The sequence below is a fragment of the Spinacia oleracea genome, chromosome 3 (genome assembly GCF_020520425.1).
Source record: "Spinacia oleracea cultivar Varoflay chromosome 3, BTI_SOV_V1, whole genome shotgun sequence".
Classification (NCBI taxonomy): Eukaryota; Viridiplantae; Streptophyta; class Magnoliopsida; order Caryophyllales; family Amaranthaceae; genus Spinacia; species Spinacia oleracea.
The window spans coordinates 22973326-22998274 of NC_079489.1; the positions used below are offsets into that span (position 1 = coordinate 22973326).

Below are 24949 nucleotides of genomic sequence, written 5' to 3' on the forward strand. Positions count from 1 at the left end.
TCCCTAGTCGGAGTTTTCTATAAAATTGGACGCATAGAAAACGTTAGACGATTAGAATGCAAGATGACTAGTAGTTCTGTTTCTTGAACTATGTGGACATGGCAATGTCATAATCATTTGCATAGATACTTACTTTGGGAAGACTAGTATCGGACAAGACCTATGAAACTTTACTGTAAGAGATGAAAATCTGTCATAAGTAAATTTCATTAAATTATTAGACACTAAATCCTCAATACCTGAGTGATTTGAGATTACTTGTTTGAGAACTGGTTGCTTTGACGTTGACCAACCGTCGCACCGTAAAAGGAGGCTATAAAGGCAACGCTCAGGTAATCACCTATCAAACGAAGTCTAATCTCAAGATCGCAAGATTGGGATTGTCCTCCCATAAATCGGGATGAGATGCTTAAAAGTTGTACAAGGCCACTCGGAGAGCTAGAAACTGTGAAATGCATGGCCGTGCTCGGATGAATCATAGGCTATGATTATCTGTTTATTTGATCAGTTGAACTCTGAAACCGAGGAACACCTCTGGACATAATAAGGATGACAACTCTTACGTTATGTTCAAGAGCAAGCATCGAGCGACAAAGGAATTAGGAAATGCACACTTGTCCCTAAGGACAAGTGGGAGACTGAAGGAAATAATGCCCTTGGTCCAAGTATGCATTCTATGATAAGTCTAATAAATGCGGTTCAGTATTAATTAACAAGTTAATAATTCAGTGAGATCAAGTGAGCTGAATGCCTAGCTAGAGGCTGCTTCAGTTCAAGTGGAATTAATGATATTAATCCACAGCTTACTCTTGACTGAACCCGTAGGGTCACACAAATAGTACGTAAAGGGATCAAGTATTTAATGGCATTAAATACTCTATCTATGGATATTCGGAATCGACGGATCTTGGTTTCAGTGGGAGCTGAGATCGTCACAGGCAAGAAATGAATACTCCGGAAACGATGATATTACCGGAAACGGAAATATGGATCGTATCGGAAATATAAATATTATCCAAGTCGTAGATGTTGCCGGAAACGGAAACATGGTACATATCGGAAAATATTATCGAAAATGGAAATATTACCAGAATCGGAAATATTGCCGGAAACGGAAATATTGTCAGAATCGGAAATATTACCGGAATCGGAAAATAATTCCGGAAACGGAAATATTAAATATTTGTTCGAAACGGAAATTAATTCCGGAATCGGAAATGTTAAATATTGTTCGTATCGGAAATGAATTCCGGAATCGGAAATTTAATCGGAAGCGTATCGTACGAATAAGCATCGGACGAGGCCTGCCGGACGAGGGCCCAGCACGAAGCCAGGCCATCGCCCAGCAAGCCAAGCGCGCCACACAAACAGCCACGCCAGGCCCAGCGCAAGGCCAGGCCCAGCAGGCCGTGGCAGCGCGCACAGCGCGCGCAGCGCGCGCGGGTGCTTGCGTGGGCTTGTGGCTCGCGCAGGCCTCGCTGCGTGGGCTGCTGCTCGCACGCACGCATGGGCGGCCCATCGAGGCTGCCGTGTGTGTGTGCGTAAGTGTTTGTGTTCGTGCACGTTTCCTAAAACGTGCAGAGTTCGGTTAATGATTAAATTCCTAATTCTATTTGATAAATTAATTAAATTAGAGTTCTTGTAGGATTCTAGGTTTAATTAATTTGTATCTGAATAGGATTCCAATTCCCTTTCCATACCCCTATAAATATGTGGCCTGGGTTCACAATTTATAACGAGTTTCAAAGTATTCAAAGTGAGTTTTTGAGAGAAAAATTCAGCCACACATCTTGCTCAAAAGTGCCGAAAATTCTAGTACCTTAAGGGCGATTCTAGTTGGTCAATCTTAAGGCGGATCCGGACGTGCTGTGGACTATCTACGGAGGGACGACACTTGGAGTCCTAAAGACTTGTTCTTGTTCGGTTCGGGCGCAGCTAGGGAAGGCACGCAACAAAGAGTATGCATCTAAATTATGCTATATGATTATGTGTAAATAATATGTAATCCTAGGTTAATGGTTGTTTCCGCATGATTTATGTAATATCATATGTATCATAACCTAACACCTATCTCCACTCGAAGCCCACCAAAACTTAGTAGTTATAGAATCAATCCTATTTGCAATGGAAAGAGGAAGTTTAAAGTATCGCATAACATGGGCCGATAAAGATAGGAGTATGGATTGGATTAAAATAAGTTTTGCTGGTTGGGAAATTCGAAGGTTAGTCCAGGATAGTACCTTGGAGGTGACCACATCAACTAGTGGCTGAAACGATGTCGATTTCCTCCTAGGTAAATCAATTGGAACCCCTAAGTGAATCCCTACATTCTCAACTTGTCTCATTGTCAATATCTCCTTCAGATTCTCTTTCAATTGTGGATTCATTTTCGGGGAGAACTTCACGAAAGATTTAGAGAAATTTAGCCGTTGTCCAGAGACTTCTCCAAACCGTTCCAGGATGCCAACCATATTGGTGCAAGTATGCTCATTGGCTTTGGAAAAGAGCATAGCATCATCTGTAAAAAAATAAGTGGGAGATCAAAGGGGGACGTCTAGAGATCTTAATGCCTTAGATTTGTTTGATGTTGTCATCCATCCCAAACATTCGAATGCTGAAAATTAGGGGGTATTTATAGGAAAATGGTTGGAAACTGCCAGCCAGTGCCAGCGCAGCACGCCAAACCAGCGCTGGGCGCTGGTGACGTGGCATGCGTGCTGCCAAAATCAAGGACGCGGGCTCCGTCCTTGATTTGTCTTGTATTGACGTACCTTCGTACGAATAGTACGATGCTTGGCACGTAGTGCTTTCTTGGAGGTTAAGACTTGATTTTGCGTAAAAAAACAAGTCGTTTCGGGTTTTGAATTCCGGTTGTACGGGACGGGGCCCAGCTTGCTCGGTTTTGTGGGTCGGCGCCCGAATTTGACTTGCCTTATATGATTTTGAGTGGAAAAGGCCTAGTAAAACCAATGGAATGGTCTACTAGATGAGATTGTACTTGGATTTTGAAATTGGTTTTTGAGAGTTGTATTTTGTACCGAGTTCCGGGAGGGGAACGGTCTCGGGGATTGGATTTTGGATTTTGGATCTTGTATTTTGGAGATGTTCTTAGAAATTTGGATTTCCGCAAGGAGTTTCTCCAACCGCCTAGTAAGGATCATGTGTTAGGTTATGATACATATGACACTACATAGATCATGCGGAAACAACCATTAACCCAGGACAACATATTATTTACACATAATCATATAGCATAATTTAGATGCATACTCTTTGTTGCGTGCCCTCCCTAGCTGCGCCCGAACCGAACAAGAACAAGTCTTTAGGACTCCAAGTGTCGTCCCTCCGTAGATAGTCCACAGCACGTCCGGATCCGCCTTAAGATTGACCAACTAGAATCGCCCTTAAGGTACTAGAAAATTTCGGCACTTTTTGAGCAAGATGTGTTTTAATTTTCTCTCAAAAAACTCACTTTTGAATACTTTGAAACTTGTGTTATAAATTATGACCCCTAGGCCTTTATTTATAGAGTTATGGAAAAGGAATTGTAATCCTAGTAGGATACGAATTAATTGAAATTAGAATCCTACATGAATTCTATTTAATTAATTTATCCAATTAGGAATAGAAACTTAATCATACACTGACTCTTGTAGATTTAGGAATCACGCATGAGCACAAACTCACACACACACGGCAGCCACAAGGGCTGCCCATGCGCGTGCGAGCAGCAGCCCGCGCAGCACGGCCCACGCAGCCGTGGCCCTTGGCGCGCGCTGGGCCTGCCTTGCGGTAGGCCTGGGCGCTGCCTTGGCTGGGCTTGTGGCGCGCATGCTTGCTGGGCGATTGGCCCCGGCTTCGTGCTGGGCCTTCGTCCGGCAAGCCTCGTCCGATGCTAATTCGTACGATACGCTTCCGATTAAATTTCCATTTCCGGAATCTATTTCCGATACGAACAATATTTAATATTTCCGATTCCGGAATTAATTTCCGTTTCGAACAAATATTTAATATTTCCGTTTCCGGAATTATTTTCCGATTCCGGCAATATTTCCGATTCTGACAATATTTCCGTTTCCGGCAATATTTCCGATTCTGGTAATATTTCCATTTCCAATAATATTTTCCGATACGTACCATGTTTCCGTTTCCGGCAACATCTACGACTTGGATAATATTCATATTTCCGATACGATCCATATTTCCGTTTCCGGCAATATCATCGTTTCCGGAGTATTCATTTCTTGCCTGTGACGATCTTAGCTCCCACTGAAACCAAGATCCGTCGGTTCCGAATATTCATAGATGGAGTATTTAATGCCATTAAATACTTGATCCGTTTACGTACTATTTGTGTGACCCTACGGGTTCAGTCAAGAGTAAGCTGTGGATTAATATCATTAATTCCACTTGAACTGAAGCGGCCTCTAGCTAGGCATTCAGCTCACTTGATCTCACTGAATTATTAACTTGTTAATTAATACTGAACCGCATTTATTAGACTTAACATAGAATGCATACTTGGACCAAGGGCATTATTTCCTTCAGTCTCCCACTTGTCCTTAGGGACAAGTGTGCATTTCCTAATTCCTTTGTCGCTCGATGCTTGCTCTTGAACATAAGGTAAGAGTTGTCATCCTTATTATGTCCAGAGGTGTTCCTCGGTTTCAGAGTTCAACTGATCAAATAAACAGATAATCATAGCCTATGATTCATCCGAGCACGGCCATGCATTTCACAGTTTCTAGCTCTCCGAGTGGCCTTGTACAACTTTTAAGCATCTCATCCCGATTTATGGGAGGACAATCCCAATCTTGCGATCTTGAGATTAGACTTCGTTTGATAGGTGATTACCTGAGCGTTGCCTTTATAGCCTCCTTTTACGGTGCGACGGTTGGTCAACGTCAAAGCAACCAGTTCTCAAACAAGTAATCTCAAATCACTCAGGTATTGAGGATTTAGTGTCTAATAATTTAATGAAATTTACTTATGACAGATTTTCATCTCTTACAGTAAAGTTTCATAGGTCTTGTCCGATACTAGTCTTCCCAAAGTAAGTATCTATGCAAATGATTATGACATTGCCATGTCCACATAGTTCAAGAAACAGAACTACTAGTCATCTTGCATTCTAATCGTCTAACGTTTTCTATGCGTCCAATTTTATAGAAAACTCCGATTAGGGACCATTTTCAACCTTTGACATTCAAGTTCACTTGATAGACATTTCTTAGTCACAGGACTGGTCCTGACAGTCTATCTTGAATATATCGTCAAATTTGAAGGGACTCATCATTTAATACTAAACCAAGATTAAATGGAATATGAAAATATATTTCATATATGATAAATGTTCAACCCCAATGTTTTATAACCATGGGCCTCAAACCCATTTTCTAAAACAATTCATGGAATTCAAAGCTATGCTTGATTTCCAGTGCTACAACGTGAGTGTTGCTTCTCACTTGTTGCATAGGTTTAGTTATCATGCTTTGCCAATCTTAATATCCTTTTCATCGAATGTTCTTCGAGATATGATGATAAGATCTTTTCGAGTTTGTTTATTATGTGATCTAGTCTTTCTTACTTCGATGGTGGTTTTACTCATTTTTCAATGAAGAACCATCAAGTTAGCAGACGTTTTTCTTGCTTCAAGAGTGGTTCTACGCATTTTTCAATGAAGAATCATCAAGCCAGCAGATAGGTGATCTACCCAAGTTCAGTGAAGAACTTTAAACAACCCTGTTTTATTGCTTCTTAGGCAATAATTACTTTTACTTCAACTTTATAGGTTGCTAGTGATGCTTTGTTTGGAATTACTTATCCAAGCAGTTCACAGATATGTGGAAGACTCTCCAACTATATCTTAGAACATAGAAATTATTATTTTAATTTCCCACGCAACAACTCATGGTCTCCAATCCATGTTGCCATTTCAAAACACGATGCTCTATAGCTCGTCCTTGTCAATGGTTAACTCCAAAGGGTCTTGCTTGATCCTTTGCCAGTGTTTCTGCGTGTAGCATCAATATTTAGCATATCTTTATTTCCTTGAATCAAGAACTATTCCTATGTACCTTTTCAAGTACCATAAGTATTCTTGATCTCAATCTAGTTGATCTTCACTTAGATCAATAGAGATTGGTATATGTTCGTCATGGCTAAAGTCATACGATACGTTTTTGGCGATCCTCATATTATATCATACATGATAAATTCTTTTGCAGAATAATTCCCAATTGAATTCTATTCATGTAACTTTAGCTTATTCAATTTCAGCAGATACTGAATCCAGCTAAATTCTTTGACATATAATATAGGTTAAGAATCTCATTTAGACTCTTTGATGTTTAACTTAGTAAATGCTTATACATAGTTCAAACATCCTTTACTTAGATTTATTCACATGGGTCGAATATCTCCAATGGAGACTTTCGTGTTTGATTTAGTAAATGCCATTACTTAATCCAAAACAATATCATAAGATTTTTGTAAATAGATCTTAATACCCAGTATGTACTAAGTTTCGCCATGGTCCATCATTGATGAATTATTTCAAATCTAAGTCATTAGCATTTGAATGTTATTTCACAATAGAGAGATATGTGTGTAATACACATAGGACCAATTAAGTTTTAAGTACTCCCACTAAACTTCTTATATATGTATAAGAATTATGTATATTTTATGAAACTAAAATGCTTATTAGCTTCACTTAAAATACAGTTCCAATTCCCAATTGCTTGCTTAAATCTGTACTTAGATTTTATAAGCTAGCTTTCTCTTTCAAGCATTTATTTGGATCCACAAATCCTATGACATACCATGTACATAGTTTATTCCAACATTTGATTGAGGAATACGTTTTGTCATCCAATTGCTATATGTACCAATATGCAATCATTGCTTGAATTATAGACTTGAGCATTACGATTATGCATGAGGTTTCAACACAATTTACACCATGAATTTGCTTGTAACCTTTAGCAACTAATCTAGCTTTGTGTGTGAACACAATTCCATGTTTGATGGTTTTTATCCTTAAAACAAACTTGCAACCAATAGGTGTGAACCCATTCTTGCAAATCAACAAAATTTCAATTTTGTCATCAAAACATTGAGTATGTTTTATGGCCTCTAACCATTTAAAACATTTGAGTCTATATATGGCCTCTAACCATTTTAGGGAATCTAGGTTTCGTCATAGCTTTCTTACAAGTCACAAACTCATTAATCTACATGATAATAGTTTGACTGCAAGTTGTAGGTTTCTTCACTATTTTAATAGAAGAATCTCATAGTTTCATTGACCTGATCTCTATGTTTCTTTACTATCTAATAGAAGAATCTCATAGTTTCAGTGACTTGAATTCTATGCCTACTTGGGTATAGAACATCAAACATTAGAATATCAATAGCCACTTAAAGTCCTTTGAATATTCTGTTCTCCTTGAAGCACTTGTAAAGTCTTCTAAGAGATGTCTATTCTTTAAAGCCACTTCTAAAGTCTTAAAGAATAAGTTCGGATTTTCTGAAGCACTTCGAAAAGCCTCCGGAATGTCCGTTTATGTTTGTTGTTCGCCTCGAAAGTTTTCGAGGTCTATTTTCTCCCACTTGTCATTTTGGAAACGAATCTCCAAAAGGACATTATTTCGAGCAAACAAACATTATGTTCTCAAAAATTCGTGGTAGAAACAATACCCTTGTGTCTCATTTGAATAAATCACAATGAAACATATATCTAGACTTGGGCCTTAGTTTGTTGAATGACAAACACTAAGCTCCCACTGAGTTTAGCAACTCTTTAGATATATATAATTGAAAAGATATCCTTAAATTACTTTTCAATAGCTTTGACGAATTTGGTTTAGTTTGGTGGTAGTTGAGCATTTTGTTTTAGAAATTATAGGAAAAGTCTTTATGATTCATCATTGATCGAATCAAGTACTAATTGACTTCGATCATTCCAACGTAGATATGCCATATCTTATGGAGCTAGATTGTGAAATTACAACACACAATCATTGATGATCATATTTGGTCTCAAGTAATCATCAACATGATCTAACCTAGATCTTTATGATTTCTTGCCGAGTGGATTTTATACTTCTGAATCTTTGAACTAGCCAAACAGATTCAACTTATATCACATTTGAGTAAATAAACCTATATTCACTCAAATCCATGTGAAATAATAAAGTCATAAAACCTTTCTTTAGCTTTGAACTCTATCGTCTAGGCGTTCTAACAATAGTTCATATTCTTTGTTACTTTCAACAAGTAAGACTAGCTTGTCTTAAGTTGATCTAGAAATCAACCAACTTTCAAAAGTCCATCAAAATAGAGCTTATGAATGTTAACTTGTTGATATGGTCTAAGTAACAATGCCAAAGATTTAATGGAACTCAAATCAAGGGTTTGATTTGAACCTAGTAAATTTCTTTAAAGAGTTGTTTGTTTTAATCAAGCATATTGACTCAACCAGTAATTGACCATTTCATTCAAATAAACAAACAAACAAGCATTGTTTTTGTTCTTCTGAATGTGAGTCTTTCTGTGTTTGAAGCAGAAATTTAGGTATGCTGATTATGGAACAAAATAGCCATTAAGTTCCAGCCTTGAAAGGACTTAAAACAAACTAGATGACCCTACAACTAATGTAGCATTGCCATGCTTCATTTCCCACTTGTAGGTCATTAGTGTATCCTAGCTTCCATTGTTTGAGTTATTACAAAGTAAGAACCTCAAGCGGTATATGATACCAAGGAAGTTTGATTTCTAGGTCACTTCTCTTTAAACATAAACTTATAGGTAGAAACGGAATCGTAAATTCCTTTCATTTGTTCCTTTGTTTTCCTATTTCTTGTACCCTTTCTTATAGTCTTAAGAATTGAATTCTTTAGTGTTGACTTTTATACTTTGTTTAGACATGTCCAATGTCACCAACAAGGTTCTTTACCATTTTAATTTATGTTGAATATTTTGTTTCAACTAGATGATCTTACCAGAAGCTTCTAAAGTTCTCTAAGTATCGATCTATTTGAATGTCTAGGGACTAGACTCATTCGAGAATTAAATGGACAAAGATATTAGGTTGTTAACCATTGGTAAAGCTGAGCGTTTAAGCTCAATGCTTTATGATCTCAAAACTACAGTGTATTTTGAATTCACAAGCACCAATTGGTTTGCCATTCGATTTTGATATTCGAAAACAACCATAAAAGTCGATATAAGAAACGTACATTTAAAATTGCTCACTTTCTCTCTTTTCCGTGAATCGTTCTTGGATTCACTACCAATCGAGGAAATTTACTGTTACCTTTCTAAAAGGATTTATTGCAGTGCAAGATATTTAATTATAAACAATAATTAAAACATACATTGAAGCATGCAAAGTCTAAACATTTATCATGAATAATAACTTGAAATTAAAGCAACCATGCAATTCAAACAAGTTATTAGCATTTTATTCGAATTTATTGTTCCGGCAGGTGTGAATAAAATGATTCCAAGACCCTAAAACCATTGAAGAATTAAGCACAGTTTGTCGACTCAATTCTAAAACATTTTAGGTAAGCAAAAGCCTTTTGCTAATAGTCTAGAAACTACTCTTGGTTGATAGGTACGTCTAAGAACTTATTAGGTAAACCTATCGATTTTGCCACGACATAAAAGGACTCCTTACTTATATCGTTGAGTTTCACCAAAACTAACATGTACTCACAATTATTTGTGTACCTTGCCCCTTTAGGACCAATAAGTAACACCTCGCTGAGCGAAAACTATTACTAGATTGATGTAAAGGATATCCAAGCAAGTGTATATTTTGGCATGGCACCTTTTAACTCAATTTTTAAGTTTGGAACTTAAGGCTCTTACTATGTTGGTTAGATTTTAAGTGAACTAAAATCCTTAATCATGCAACATAATCAAGCTTTTGATCTCATGCATTTTAAGACATATTTAAAGCAATAAATAACTTAAAACATGCATAAGATATTTGTGATCTAGTATGGCCCGACTTCATCTTGAAGCTTTGACTTCAAAGTCCGTCTTGAAAATCTCCGTGGGAGGCACCATTTTCTTCAAATAGGATAAGCTATAACTAATTACAACTATTTGATGGTACGCAGACCATATTTGAATTGAAAAATAACTTTGGTGCTTTAGACCAATTACATTCAAATTAATGGTACGCAGACCATATTTTCTATCCTATTTGGGCCATACTAGTCACTTCATAACCTGCAAAACAGTACATATACAATATATACCATTCACCCATTCATTATCATGAATGGCCCACATAGCTGGTTAGTAAAACACATTATGCATCATGTAAACATTTGCAGCAATTAATCAAGGGCACCAATAATCTACCAATTATTCAGTCCTTATCAATTCTAATCGAGTTGTTTTAACCTTAAGGATTTGTAGACCTAATCAAGAGTTTATGACTAAAAAGCGCTCCCACTCAAACCAATAAATTCATATGCTTTACTAATTTTAAACATAAAATTGTATTTCTAGTCTAACCGGAAACATACAAATTTAATTAAAATTTAAAGCTCATATAAATTTATAATTGAATCCAAAAATTTAATTTAATTTCAGTCGTATTTAAATTAATTCATGATTTTAATTTTAGTAAAATAATTAGAATAAATAACATTTATTATAATTATAATATTCAAAATTAAAATCCAAGAAAATAATTCAAATTATTAATTTTAAAATTAATTAAAATTACGTGAACTGAAATTTTCAAATTAAACATTCAAAACGATCTAATCGTAACGCAAACACCCTACGCGTTGCACGCCCATGGACCGTACGCACACAGCCATTGCTGGCCATGTGCGCGCAGCCCATGCGCTCGTCGCATAGCTGCTGCTTCCCTATCGCAAGCCTCCGCACGCATTGGTGCTCGCTGCGCGCGCCAGCGCTCATCGCACGCGAGCTATCGCTCGCAGTGCGCGCGCGCGACATCGCTCGCTGGGCGCGCGAGCCATCGCTCGCTGGGCGCGCGACATCGCTCGCTGGGCGCGCGACATCGCTCGCTGTGCGCGCGAGCCATCGCTCGCTGGGGCGCGACATCGCTCGCTGGGCGGGCGACATCGCGCGCTGTGCGCGCGAGTAATGCTGGGCGCAGCGCTCGTGGCACGCGAGCTTGCGCTCGCTGCGCGCGAGGCTGCGCGCTCTTGTGCGAGGCAGCGCGCGTTGTGGCGCAGCTCGCTTGCTGCCCACACGCGACTGCCTTGGCTCGCCCTTCGCCCATGCCCATTCGTTCATTGCTCGTGGCACACGACACAAGGCAGGGCTGCTGCCTTGTGCTCAGGCAGGGCTGCTGCCTTGTGCTCGTGCACTACGCCCTTGCTCATTGCATTCGTGCCGCACGGGCGACGAGCTCCCTTGCTCGTCGTCGCATGCCCGCATTATACAACACCCCTTAAGGGTAACACGAGGCGTCCATTGCTTCGTGCGTGCAAGTTATATGAACGAATCGCATTAAAATTTAAAATTTATATTTAAAATTAATGACAAATTAATAAATATTATTAATTTCATAATTTTAGGGCGAAAAATCGAAAATTTATTATCCAATTGATTTCCGATTTGTTATGGATTCAAGTCTAGGTCATAAAAATTTAAAATTTATCGTAAATTTACAATTTTTATGGTGGTTTTTAATCATAGGTTTCTAATTAAATTACAATTAATTATGAAAATCAAATTAATTCTAAATTATTCTAATTTTCAACAAATTAATCATAATTACAAATTAGATTGCATAATTAACAAGACTAGGCATTCAAACTTGTTAAACATATGCAGTAGGTCAAGCAAAAATTCAAGATTTATCAACAAGAATCGCAAATATTTAATTTAACATCTTAAATTTACGAAATTTTGCATTCGAAAAACTAAAACCTTCGAAAAGTCATAGTTAGGCTTCGAATTTGAGAATTCTGGGTTCGGCAGAAAAATACTATTTTTGTCAAAATTTTAGAATGCCTTTTACATGCGGAATTGACACAAAAATCACTCGATTTGGATGAGTAACGAAGAAACTGCCGAAAAACTGCGTACGTATAATTAAATAAACGCAATTTGCAATTAATTAACAATTACGAAAATTAATCACCCCTTAAAATTCTTGCAAATTTGTAATATTTAACCATGTTCATGCAATTTAGATTATGAAAATAATAAGGGGCTCGTGATACCACTGTTAGGTTATGATACATATGACACTACATAGATCATGCGGAAACAACCATTAACCCAGGACAACATATTATTTACACATAATCATATAGCATAATTTAGATGCATACTCTTTGTTGCGTGCCCTCCCTAGCTGCGCCCGAACCGAACAAGAACAAGTCTTTAGGACTCCAAGTGTCGTCCCTCCGTAGATAGTCCACAGCACGTCCGGATCCGCCTTAAGATTGACCAACTAGAATCGCCCTTAAGGTACTAGAAAATTTCGGCACTTTTTGAGCAAGATGTGTTTTAATTTTCTCTCAAAAAACTCACTTTTGAATACTTTGAAACTTGTGTTATAAATTATGACCCCTAGGCCTTTATTTATAGAGTTATGGAAAAGGAATTGTAATCCTAGTAGGATACGAATTAATTGAAATTAGAATCCTACATGAATTCTATTTAATTAATTTATCCAATTAGGAATAGAAACTTAATCATACACTGACTCTTGTAGATTTAGGAATCACGCATGAGCACAAACTCACACACACACGGCAGCCACAAGGGCTGCCCATGCGCGTGCGAGCAGCAGCCCGCGCAGCACGGCCCACGCAGCCGTGGCCCTTGGCGCGCGCTGGGCCTGCCTTGCGGTAGGCCTGGGCGCTGCCTTGGCTGGGCTTGTGGCGCGCATGCTTGCTGGGCGATTGGCCCCGGCTTCGTGCTGGGCCTTCGTCCGGCAAGCCTCGTCCGATGCTAATTCGTACGATACGCTTCCGATTAAATTTCCATTTCCGGAATCTATTTCCGATACGAACAATATTTAATATTTCCGATTCCGGAATTAATTTCCGTTTCGAACAAATATTTAATATTTCCGTTTCCGGAATTATTTTCCGATTCCGGCAATATTTCCGATTCTGACAATATTTCCGTTTCCGGCAATATTTCCGATTCTGGTAATATTTCCATTTCCAATAATATTTTCCGATACGTACCATGTTTCCGTTTCCGGCAACATCTACGACTTGGATAATATTCATATTTCCGATACGATCCATATTTCCGTTTCCGGCAATATCATCGTTTCCGGAGTATTCATTTCTTGCCTGTGACGATCTTAGCTCCCACTGAAACCAAGATCCGTCGGTTCCGAATATTCATAGATGGAGTATTTAATGCCATTAAATACTTGATCCGTTTACGTACTATTTGTGTGACCCTACGGGTTCAGTCAAGAGTAAGCTGTGGATTAATATCATTAATTCCACTTGAACTGAAGCGGCCTCTAGCTAGGCATTCAGCTCACTTGATCTCACTGAATTATTAACTTGTTAATTAATACTGAACCGCATTTATTAGACTTAACATAGAATGCATACTTGGACCAAGGGCATTATTTCTTTCATCATGGTATCGTCATCATCCCAGAGGGGAGACACAAATTAGGTGTCTACAGGTACCCAAATAGCAGGTTTATGTGTTATATCTGATAGACATGTAGGGATATTGGATGCAATGAATAAGGAGGGGAGTGGATGGGAGGAGCCATTTGCACATCATAGATATTGCATTCGGCATCTTGCATCAAATGTGGGTAAACATTATAAAACTCACATGAAGAACCTCTTTGGTCAAGCTGCCGATGAACGTCAAAAGAAAAAGTTCGAATTTTGGTTCAATAGAATTGGCGAGTTAGACAGTGAGGCTCATAAATACTTAGATTGCATCCCTTTGAATTTATGGCCAATATATCATGATGGTGGTTTTAGATATGGCATTCGAACAACTAACATATCGGAGTGTTTCAATGGAGTGTTGAAGGGAGCTCGTTGTCTACCTATCAAAGCTCTCATTAAGATGACATTTTTTCGAGTGAATTCATACTTTGTAACTCGGCGGGGGTGGGTAAGAGGAGAGTTGAAGAAGGTCATGATTACGGTGAAAAGGCATACACTAAAATTGAGAAAAATATGCAAAAATCAGCAACTCATGAAGTACGATCATTTGATCATGATAAGGGTCTTTTCCAAGTTACCACTGGTCGTGGGAATCGCCCTCCCGGAAAGGGGGGTAAGAAACATAATGTGGATTTGGTTCAAAAAACATGCACATGTGAGAAACTTGTCATATACAAGCTGCCATGTTCTCATGTTCTAGCGGTTTGTCGAGATAGAAACTTGTCATATGCCTCTTTTATCGATTCATATTTCAGTACACGTGAGTATAGGCGGACATATATTAAAAGCTTCAAACCTCTTGCTGATGATGCATATTGGTCTCCTGTTGTGGGTCCAAGAATTATTGCTGACAAGAGCAAAAAACGAGATAAAGTCGGACGGCCTGTATCTACTAGGATAAATAATGAAATGGATGAAGGTGCACGTACCAAGAACAAAACTGCTTATAGTATATGTCGGCAAATAGGTCATAATGCACGTACTTGTCCTTCTAAGAGTAGTGTCAGATCATCGGGGTATTAAACTTTAATGTTGCATATTTTTTTCAAAGTTTACCGTGTTTAATAATTTATTTTGAGCTTTTGCTTTTTCTATCTTGTAGTCTAATGTTATACTTTTTATATGTATACTACAGGTCTCATGGAGCTGTTGATCAGACCTGAGGCAGTTGACACTTTTGTTCTAGGTAAATTTTTGTTATGGGTAAAATTTTAGTTACGACATGTACATTAGATACTATTGACATACAATATAATGTGAAGAACACCTAAGTTGTATAATCAAGATATTTGCAAGTAGGTAGTTTTGTTTCACCTATTATCTTAGTTAGTGCTGAATATTTGGATGGGGTGAGGGGGTGCTTGCATTAGTTTCTTAACGCTACGATATTGATTTTTTTCCTTGCGACATGAGTTTTAAGGAACAAATGTTTAGTTATTCAGATAGAATAAATAAATAAAATTTCACATGCTTGTTTCCTTGTGATAGGTTTTGATCCTAAATTCTACGCCGAGCTTTTGTAGCCCAGTTATGTAGTCATCTTATGTATTGAAATTCCAGTTAACGGTAATATGTTGTATGATGTATGAGGCTTTCATTAATCTGAAAATTCTGCCAAATTTTGCCTAAGTATACCCTTATTTTACGTGGAATTGTGCATTTTCTTTATTTTTTCTGTTAAAAAGATCAAGTTTCAGTCTTACTGAAAATTGATAATATTTTTGATTAACAAAGTTTGATGTTGAAGATTTACAAAATTCTGGATGAGCCCTTTAAAATTAATATACTTTGTAATTTTTTTAAAAGAACTTAACTATCTTAATGTAGATGATGTGGCAACCGTATACTGAGGAGGTTTAAGCATCCCTACCCTACATTGTTGATCAGACCAACATGTGTGTTTTGAGAACTTAATGCAGATGAGGTGGCATCCATGTAGATTTTTTTTTCTTTTGTGATTTTGGAGAAATTGTGAACCTGTTTTGGTACTTTGGAACAATTGTAATGAGATTTATGTTGGTGAACTTTATAGATCACAATTGTAAATTATAACTATTTTGGTTATGCGATTTGATTATTAGTTGGTCGGTAAAATTTGTGTATGTCTTATTGGAGTTGGAACTCCTTTAGATAGAATATTTCTAAAATATATTGTACAGGTCGAGCATATGCAAAAATATAACTTGTAGTAGGAGAGCATATGCAAAAATATAATTTATAGTAGCAAAGCGTATGCAAAAATCTAATTTGTAGTAGCAGATGATGTTTGAGTATTTGTAGACCAAACCCGCTATCTCGAATAACGATTATAACTGTAAAACAATTGCAAAAAATAGTGTTCTCTTGACCAAAAACGCTATCTCAGCAAAACCGCTATCTCAAAACCGCTATCCCAGATAGCGATTTTGTTATGGAAAAAAAAAAATAGCATAACTTCACCCGAGTCTACGTGGACAGTAATTTGGTAAATAAGTTTCATTCCAAAGCAAAATGGGAAATGAGTTTTGTAACAACCTTACTTTGGTCAATCGTTCTATTTTCTTTTGTGCTCTTTATTGTGTTGTTCAACATTAATATTTATTCAAATCCAAAACCCAGAAGATAGCCATATTAAATCTTTTTAAGAGAAACACATAATAAAAAGACATTAAAATATACAAAGAAAACCAATGAGATAACTTAATTAGTAAAAACCATGAATACTTTGTTTAAGTAATAATGAATGAATTGAATACATTTCATAACAATATAAATTAATAATTTATTTGATATTACTTGCCAAAACAAAAAAAAAACTTGATATTGGTGATTTTATAGTCTTTGAAAATTCTACAACTGAAAAAACTAATACTAGCACAAGAAAACCAAAAATCTTCTACCTCTCAGCTTTCATGCAAACGATTTCAACGAATATTCACTTGAAAGAGGCAAATAAGTGTATCACACCAGACCAAGGGCCTCTGCAGCACTTCTTGGACTCTCTTCACCACAAACACTGACGAGTTTAGTCAGTAGAAGTTCTCGGTGCTCTGGTTTCAAGTGTTGCTGTAGACCCCGAGCAACCATCTCCATTTCTGCCTGCAAAAACATACACATGTTCAATATAAGAGTGTGCATAATAACAGCAAGAGGAACTTCAATTTTACCAGATAATCAAATCATTCAGTTACTTCTGCGTCTATCTGGAGAAAAATAACAGACCTACTTGGAGGTTTTGACGAAAAGAATGATAAATCACAGACCATCAAACAAGCAAATGGGTCAGGAAGTACACATACAGAGGAAGGTTCAGGTGGAAATATCTGGTGAATTAAACATATCTTCTTTAACTCCTCCATTGCTTCTGAGTTTTTCGCTTGCATCTCCAAAGCCTGAAAAAAGAGAGAATATAAAGTAACGCCAGACTACATCAGAATCAGTTCATTCAAACTTTGGAAATAAATGGAATTCGGATCTCAAACACGTAAACTTTTAAACAAAAACAGAAGTGCAAAATAAGGGTCACGGGCTGCCAGGTAAAAAGCAATGTATCATAAGCAGGAAAGTATTGATTTTCCTTTTTTTTGGTTAATCATAAGCAAGTGTCCAAGTATCTGTAATCCACTTGGAAATTCAAGTACATTGATACCAGAATGAAGAGTCCAAGCTACGTACATGTACTGTGTATGATGAAGAGAAACTTTAAGCCGCAAATTTAATAAATATACATCAAGTAAATAAAGTACGAAGAGTAAATAATAACTGTATACCCCTGAAAACCAAAAGGAAACAATTCAAATAAAAATGACAAAGTATGATCGTATATGAATTCAAAAACACTCTTAACACCAACATTACATCATCAAACCTAATGGATGTTGAAAAGTGGAAAACGCATTTACAATTGCTGACTACTTCACTTAAAAATCTTTTGCAAGTAGAGGAAGGTCGGTCAGATTAACAAACTTGAAAACTAAAAAGCAGTACTCTGTATAAAATAAAGTAATAAACCAAACAATTGATAAACAGTATTGGTAATTAACAGCATTACCCAAGCCTGTAAAAACCATAGGCGTGTTTGAGCAGCAACAGCAGCAGAAACGATCGTTGCAGCTCGAGAATTAGAGAGACCTACATCATAAGCCAACCCAGCTACAAACAGACGAGCATCCTCACCATCAATTTGAACTGAAGGATTCCCAGCCCTGCAAATAACTGAATATATCACAAGTATAGGAGAAATCTGGGAGTGCCCCAGATTCAGAAAACAATAAGATGCTGTTATTAAGGAATACGGCCAGTACCTACAACAAGTGTTTATGACATTGTGTACAGCTAAACGATAAAATGAGTCTCGGGCATTCTCCGTTCCAAAGGAGAGTTGTACTCCAGATACCCTACAAATCCTATGCAACTGCTCATCCCGCCAACAAAGTTAAATAAAAAATAGAAAACCAACAAACATAAGCCTAATAATACATTAAATATAAAAACAGCAACACAAAGAATGCCAAGTAGAACAACACTCTTTCTAAATAGCATGAGGAAGTTCTACTGCAATAAGAGGGTGATCAAGGGAAATAAAAACATATAGATCCTATCTAAAGGTATTGCATCATTAAGCCTAAAATTCAACTCTTCTACTTTACACCAGCTTTTTATCACAATTTAGCCCAAGTCAACTCACATGATTCATTACCTATCATAATTGGAGAACTAATCTCTATACATATCCAAATAATGACAAAACTCCACTGTTATCCACTTTCCTAAATACAAGTCTTAGGTCTTTCAAGAGCTTGGCCAAGGTTCTGGAAAACAACTTCTGTTTCCAAGAAATAGTTCTGCAAAAACTGTTTATAGAGAAAAACTTTTGAGAAAAAAAAGAAATGTTTGGCCACAAAATAAGAAGTATTCTAAGCAACAGAAACAAGTTTATGTTGTTTGGCACATTTTATAATTTTTGAGATTTGACTTATGTTTATTTACAAAAATTTATAGTAATGTGTTGAATATTTATATATAATCATAAGGTCATAACGAGTAAGACTGTAATATATCATTATTATCAATATAAAAAAAATGTTAACAAAAAAAGCTTACAAGTGAAATAACTTTATTCTTCGTATAATGATTATGATGGACCACTTTTATTTAAATTTCCCATTTTACAATTATGATGTTTATTTTTGCCTTAATGTATATGAAGCATACTAATACCACCAAAAGTCCAAATAAAAAACACAACCCTTCCACCCTCTCTCAACGACTAGCTAGGCTTCACACCACCATCAAATTCTCGTCCTCTGTTTCGCTTATCAATTTCCACCACCGCCAATGGAACCTAGAATGGCATAACTCTTTTCGATCTTCCTCCTACTCACTTCTCTCTCAACCCACCACAATCCCCAAGTGTTGCCCCCGCCTCGCCGTGGATATCTCGCTATATCACAACAATGGATACATACAAATAAACTTCCAAGTAGAACTCAGTTAAATAAAAGTGAAAATTGATTAATAAATAAAAGAGTGGTTTTTATGGGTGAACGATAAATACTGTCAATCTGCTTGAATTAAACATATTTCCTGGTGATGTTGGCCGGTGTTCCTATTGAAGACCTACATTCTACTGCTGTCGCTCTTGGTAGAGGCGACATATAAAGGTGGCTCCTTCTTTTACGTGAGGTTTTGGCATTTAATTTATTGGGTTCAGTTGAATTTTCTTATCAAATGCAGATTGAACAATTTCGGAGTGTTTAAAGTAGTTGAGGTGAGGAAGAAGATGATGGACATGGGTTGTTATTTGGACAATTGGGTATTTCACGAATTGGATGAGGATAAAATCGACCAAGCAAAAGTTCCATTAAATGAGCCAAAGTGCTACGCGAGAAGTTGCTTTGAGAAGCTCCAGTTTGGAGCTTCTACTTCTGCCCTCTCCAGAAGCTGTTTTAAGCGCTTTTGGGTTTCTGGAGATGTAGAAACTATATCCACTTTATCCCCCGTTAGGCCTTGTTTCTGTTTCTAAAGCTCAGAAACAGTTTCAAAAATTGGCCAAAAGGTACCTAAATCCCTGTAACAAACTGACCTAACCCCTCACTCCACCTATTGAACAATATCAGAGCACATAGCCACATAGGTTACTTATCTGCAGCATTTGCCTGGTAAACGTTGATCCATGTTACTGGAGAAATATTTTGTTCAATGCTAGGACCTTCTCCACTAAACATTTAACAAATAAACTGTTACGTGGTATTGTGGTAATGAAGGAGTGAGTATTGATGTGATATTCAGAAATAAACCCCACAAAATGCATAAATTTGTTTATTCAAAAACAAAATCACACATTCACATACATAAACTCGTTTACTCAAGAAAACCCTAGAATTTAGATTCAAAAGGTAAAGCAGCTAATAACCCCACAGAAATTCAAAATTATTGGCACAATGACAAAACAAACGTGTTGGTAAAGAAATTAGAGATAAAGATAATTAGCATAGGAAATCACTGACTTCAAGTATATCTTCCTCTGAGACGTCCTTTCCTCTCAGTTTATCATCCATGATTGCTGGAAACAGGCCAACGAATCATGATTTGATGAAGAAAAGTATGATTCTAACATTTAGACAGGCTTGAAAGGCATGCATTTACCTGTTTGAAAGACAATTTAACAGCAGTCCCACAAAATAATAACATAGAAAGTCCAAAAATTAGGCAACAGAAATGAGGAAAGACTGAACATTAAGCATTATTCAGAATTACTCCGTATATAGACACACAATACAGTGACACGGTAGCTGTTTTCCAATACAACATAAAGGTAAATCTCAACCACTCACATGAAGATAGAAAGGACTCAAGGAGAAACAGATTAGAAAGGACTCCAACGGGAATTTTCACTTTGCTTCATTTCCCTAACTCTTCCCCAGGCCCCATTTCCTAATGACAGAGAGAGTAAGATGAGAAGGAGTAAAGTGGGGAAGGAGCAAAGTTTCACAAGGAAACCAACCAACAAAAGACAACAAGGTCACTTGCTGCCTCCTATAAAATTCGAACCACAAGGTCCAAAGTTAGCTCGGCAAAATCTATAATGTAACAGAAAGACCTAACAGAGCAATAGCCAACTTGTGTGCTTAAGAGCCACCGTTCGACAGGTAAGATGCAGGGTCAAATTCCAAGTGAAGAACATTTTAACAACTATAAATTTGGCCAACCACCCACTGAAAACCAACAGACAACTCCTTTCCTAATGATCCTGTGACTATGACCAAACATCAAGTAGATACTCTATAGAAGTGCAAATATAATAGCAAACTCATACAGACAGGGTTTTGGGGCAAAGAGATGATGACACTTCAGTTAAGTTACCCAAGTACCACATGAAAAAGAGGCTTAGAATCAAAGGAAAAAAACACAAGTAATTGGATAATTCTCATGTGAAAAAGCTATACACTTCCAAGAACATCAACATCAAAACAAGGAATCTCCTGCATGTCTAGAAATCTTTGAAAAAATGAATTTCAAATAATAGATAGATGCAGATTTGGTTTCCCTCCTGCAACAGCTTCAGTGACACCACTTAGGTACTCTGTTCAGACTATTACCTCCAGAAATAAACCCTTCAATAGTGTACCCATATTTTGCACTTTGAGCAACGCAGGATATTCTTGAAAAGAATGTTAGATATGTCTGTACACTTGAGAACTACAAAGTAGAAAATATCCGAGACTAATATTCAGGACAGAATATATCAAAGTACGGTAGATTGTCAAATGCCAACCAACCATACAAATGATGACTAAAATAATCTTCAAAAGAGGCCAGCTTATTACAGTTATCCACTGAAGCAGACTGTAGACACAAATTTATGTGAATATAGTAGTGGGTACTGGGTAGCTGCTTATACCAGACTGCCAAGGCATGGCTGTTCTACTAGCTGTTTATTATTTATTTTGGAAGGATGTTCTACTAGCTGTTAGCAATAGCTTTCCAGATAACTGTTTAAATAAGTATGTGGTACAAAATAAACTTTTGGTTAATAATTTAGGGCCAATTGTAGCCGCACAACTGGACTAACTATGGAATGTTACATGACATAACTTTCCATAAATGTTGTTACAAAATACAGTATTTAAGTGCGAATCTGTATGTTACTTTATTGACCAAAATTCTATCCAATGCTTGAAAAGCTGTCGCTGACCTCTTAAACTAAAATGTTCCCACTCTAGCTCGATAATGTCTGTAGAGGGAAAAAATTATAAGAGCTAACTTCTCTGACAGTTAACCACATCCTTCTTATATTCTTCGAAGCAAGTCACTTAATTTCAACACCTCAACTACTCAAATGACGCGACGCATATTGATGATGGGCCAGGTGTTCACTAACTCCTACACCACCAACATATAAACTAGAACAAACATAATTATGCCTGTGTCAAACGATTCACTAACAGGATCCTTCCGAGTAGGGCGCACATTCTTAACTTTATACGAAGTTCTCCGTATATAAATTCAGATAATTAACCATCATTATTTAAATCCTACTGCATTATGACAAATTTGTTAAGTGAACAACAGTCCTGCTCATTAGTGTCATTAAAGGCCATGAGCATGTTCAGATACTCCTTACTTCTAACATGCTGCATCAACATACATAACAAGAGTTCCTAGGACCAAAAACTTCACTCGCCTTTACATTTCAAATAATTATCCATTTTCATTGTAGTAATAGTCCACGCTTTATCAATAGAGATAACTTGTTTAGTTAAGAAATAATACTATAGAAGTCGAAGTTAAACACAGTACGAAACGCTAAGCTATTAATTTGCACTACATTTCATGATCAAAACATAATCAACCATCATTTAAAAAACATTGTCTGAGGCCTCAAAAGACAAACCTTGAACGAGTTTGTTGGCAGCAGTCCGATAGTCCTCCCTCAACACTTCCACAACAGGTCTTGGACCAATAACCGGCCACCAATTCGGCAACTTCCGCTGCTGCTGCTCCTTTCGTATCGAATTCCTGGATATTACCCCCGAATCCCTTTCATTCATCCCAAGATCACTCTTTCTCTCTGCCCCCTCCACAACTCTCTTCTCAACCACCACTTCTCTCCCACCCAAACTCCTATCTCGCCTCTTAACAACCGCCACCGTAATCTCCCCACTCCTCCGCCGCAACCCTAACCCTAAATTAATCAAAATCCTAATAAAAACAACACCAAGACAACTCCAAAGCATAAGACTCCCCATAAAACGAACCGTCGAATCCGAGCACGACACAACGATTCGATTACTCCCCGGTTCGACGATTACGAGACTTCGTAGGTCATTGTAAGCATCAGTTCCAGAAGATACAAACTCATGAAACTTAGACTCACACAAACTAAGAGCTCTTTGGAGAGATAGTGGTGTTTTGGTTTTCAGTTGATCAACATCAAGTACGAATTGGAGCTTTCCAGAATCAGAAGATGAAGATTGAGAGGAATCGTTCCGCTTGTTAGGGTTCCGGCGAGTAGAGCGGCGTCGGCGACGGCGATGGGGAGAGAAGGAGCGCGACAGTGGAATTGTGGAGATTCTAGGTTGCCGGTGATGCAACATTTGGGACCGGAACTGCAAGTATGGGACTGAGCGGTGATGGTTGTGGTAGTGGTGAAGTGAGGTTGCGAAGTTTGCCGCCGCCATGAGAGGCGGAGGAGAGAGAATGGGAAGGTGGTTGTTACAATGGAGCGGGAAAGGGGTTAGCGGGGGGAAGTAACATGATTGAATTGAAGAGGGCATAGCCTTACCCATTTCAGTGGTTGGATACGAGAGATACTTTCGAGGATTCTAAACTCCATCAGTCCATCCAGTCAATCTCCTTAGATTGACATTCGAGCACATTAAGGGCGTATAACAAAGTAGAGAAATTTGAACTTTCTCTAACGATCTTTTTGATTGGCATATTTCGCCGACTAAATGACATTCTCGTAAATATAATGATATATTATATTCGGTACAATTTAAATATTGCATGTACAGCCTATTTAATATTTAAAATAAAAATAAAAGAAAATAATTTTAATATTAAAGACAATGTATAGTTAATATTCAGATGGTATATTTTGACAAATTATTTACGAAAATACCCCTTAATATGCTTTGCTCGCCAATCAGCGAGATTGAATGGGCGGGGCTCAACAAAGTATATACATGGAGGCCTTTGTGGCAAATAAGCTCCATAACTTAGGTCTTGTGTGCAATTTAATCCCTTTACTTCCAATGGTAGCAAATAAGTCTCATATCTTTTATCATTAGTGCAATCAACCCCTACATGACATTCTCCGGCCAAATTACACCTGAAAACCGGTAATGTTTATAATTTCGCTGGAAACCCAAAAATTAACATTATATAATTTTTATACATCCTAAATACCATGCTTTCTCCTTCACCTTATGTTGCTGGGCTTGGTAATTTCCTAATCGTTTAGCAGCTTTCATGTGCTTTTCATAGACTTCATATTGTTTATTTATCTCTTTTCGGCACTGTTAATATCCACTCTCGAAATCATCAAAACTTCACCCGTATAAATGAAGCTTCATATCATGAAGATGTATAATCTCATTACAGACAATGTTGAGGAAGTCACGATCATGGGAAACAATAATGAGAGTTTTCTCCACCTGCATAAATACTCTTCTAACAAAGGACTGCTCTAGGCGTATATAACTATGTATCCATGAATCTTTGCAGAGCTTAACCCGACCAAATGAACCCCCGAGGGGGGATTAGGGGGGGTAACGTCCTTATTTGCTGACTAAGCAATCGGTAATTGTTGAGAGACCAAGAGTAGCGTGAAAGAGAGGAAGAGGGTAGGTGGAAGTCGGAAGATGTTGGAAGAATACCAAAAGTTAAAGTTTACATGTGTCAGTTATATAAATTAAATTTAATCACGTATTAAAATTATAGTACATATACTAAGGCTGGTTTCTAAGGCTGGTTTTCCGGTTGAATTTTACGTATTCAGATTAAAAATGACCGGGGAATATTACCTAGTAATTAAATTGCACAATTTATAAAGATGTGGGGCTGATTTGCTACCATTAAAAGTAGGGGGGTTAAAGTGCACAAAAGACCTAAGTAATGGGGCTTATTTGCCATATATCACCAGGTTGGGATAATTTTGATCCTAAATTTTTTCAGCATCATTGGCCTGTTATTGGAAATGAAATTTGGTAAGCGATAAGCATCTTTTTCATATGACAATATTATTGTGACAAGTTAATCATACAATCATCAAGTTAATCCCAAAAGTCGATAATCTA

The 24949-nt window shown here is 37.3% G+C and overlaps 2 protein-coding genes across 2 annotated transcripts; one reads left to right on the plus strand and one right to left on the minus strand.

The window, feature by feature from the left end:
- The first annotated feature begins 14180 nt into the window (after positions 1-14180).
- LOC110776833 (uncharacterized) lies at positions 14181-14830 on the plus strand. Its single transcript, XM_021981391.1, has 2 exons — positions 14181-14683; positions 14803-14830. The coding sequence occupies exons 1-2, from the start codon at positions 14181-14183 to the stop codon at positions 14828-14830; spliced, it is 531 nt and encodes a 176-aa protein (XP_021837083.1).
- A 1492-nt stretch (positions 14831-16322) lies between these two features.
- Positions 16323-23583, minus strand: LOC110776837 (uncharacterized). Its single transcript, XM_021981395.2, has 6 exons — positions 22543-23583; positions 20156-20211; positions 17951-18060; positions 17698-17851; positions 16946-17038; positions 16323-16745 (listed from the first exon to the last, which is right to left on the minus strand). The coding sequence occupies exons 1-6, from the start codon at positions 23435-23437 to the stop codon at positions 16608-16610; spliced, it is 1446 nt and encodes a 481-aa protein (XP_021837087.1). The 5' UTR covers positions 23438-23583; the 3' UTR covers positions 16323-16607.
- Between the last annotated feature and the right edge of the window lie 1366 nt (positions 23584-24949).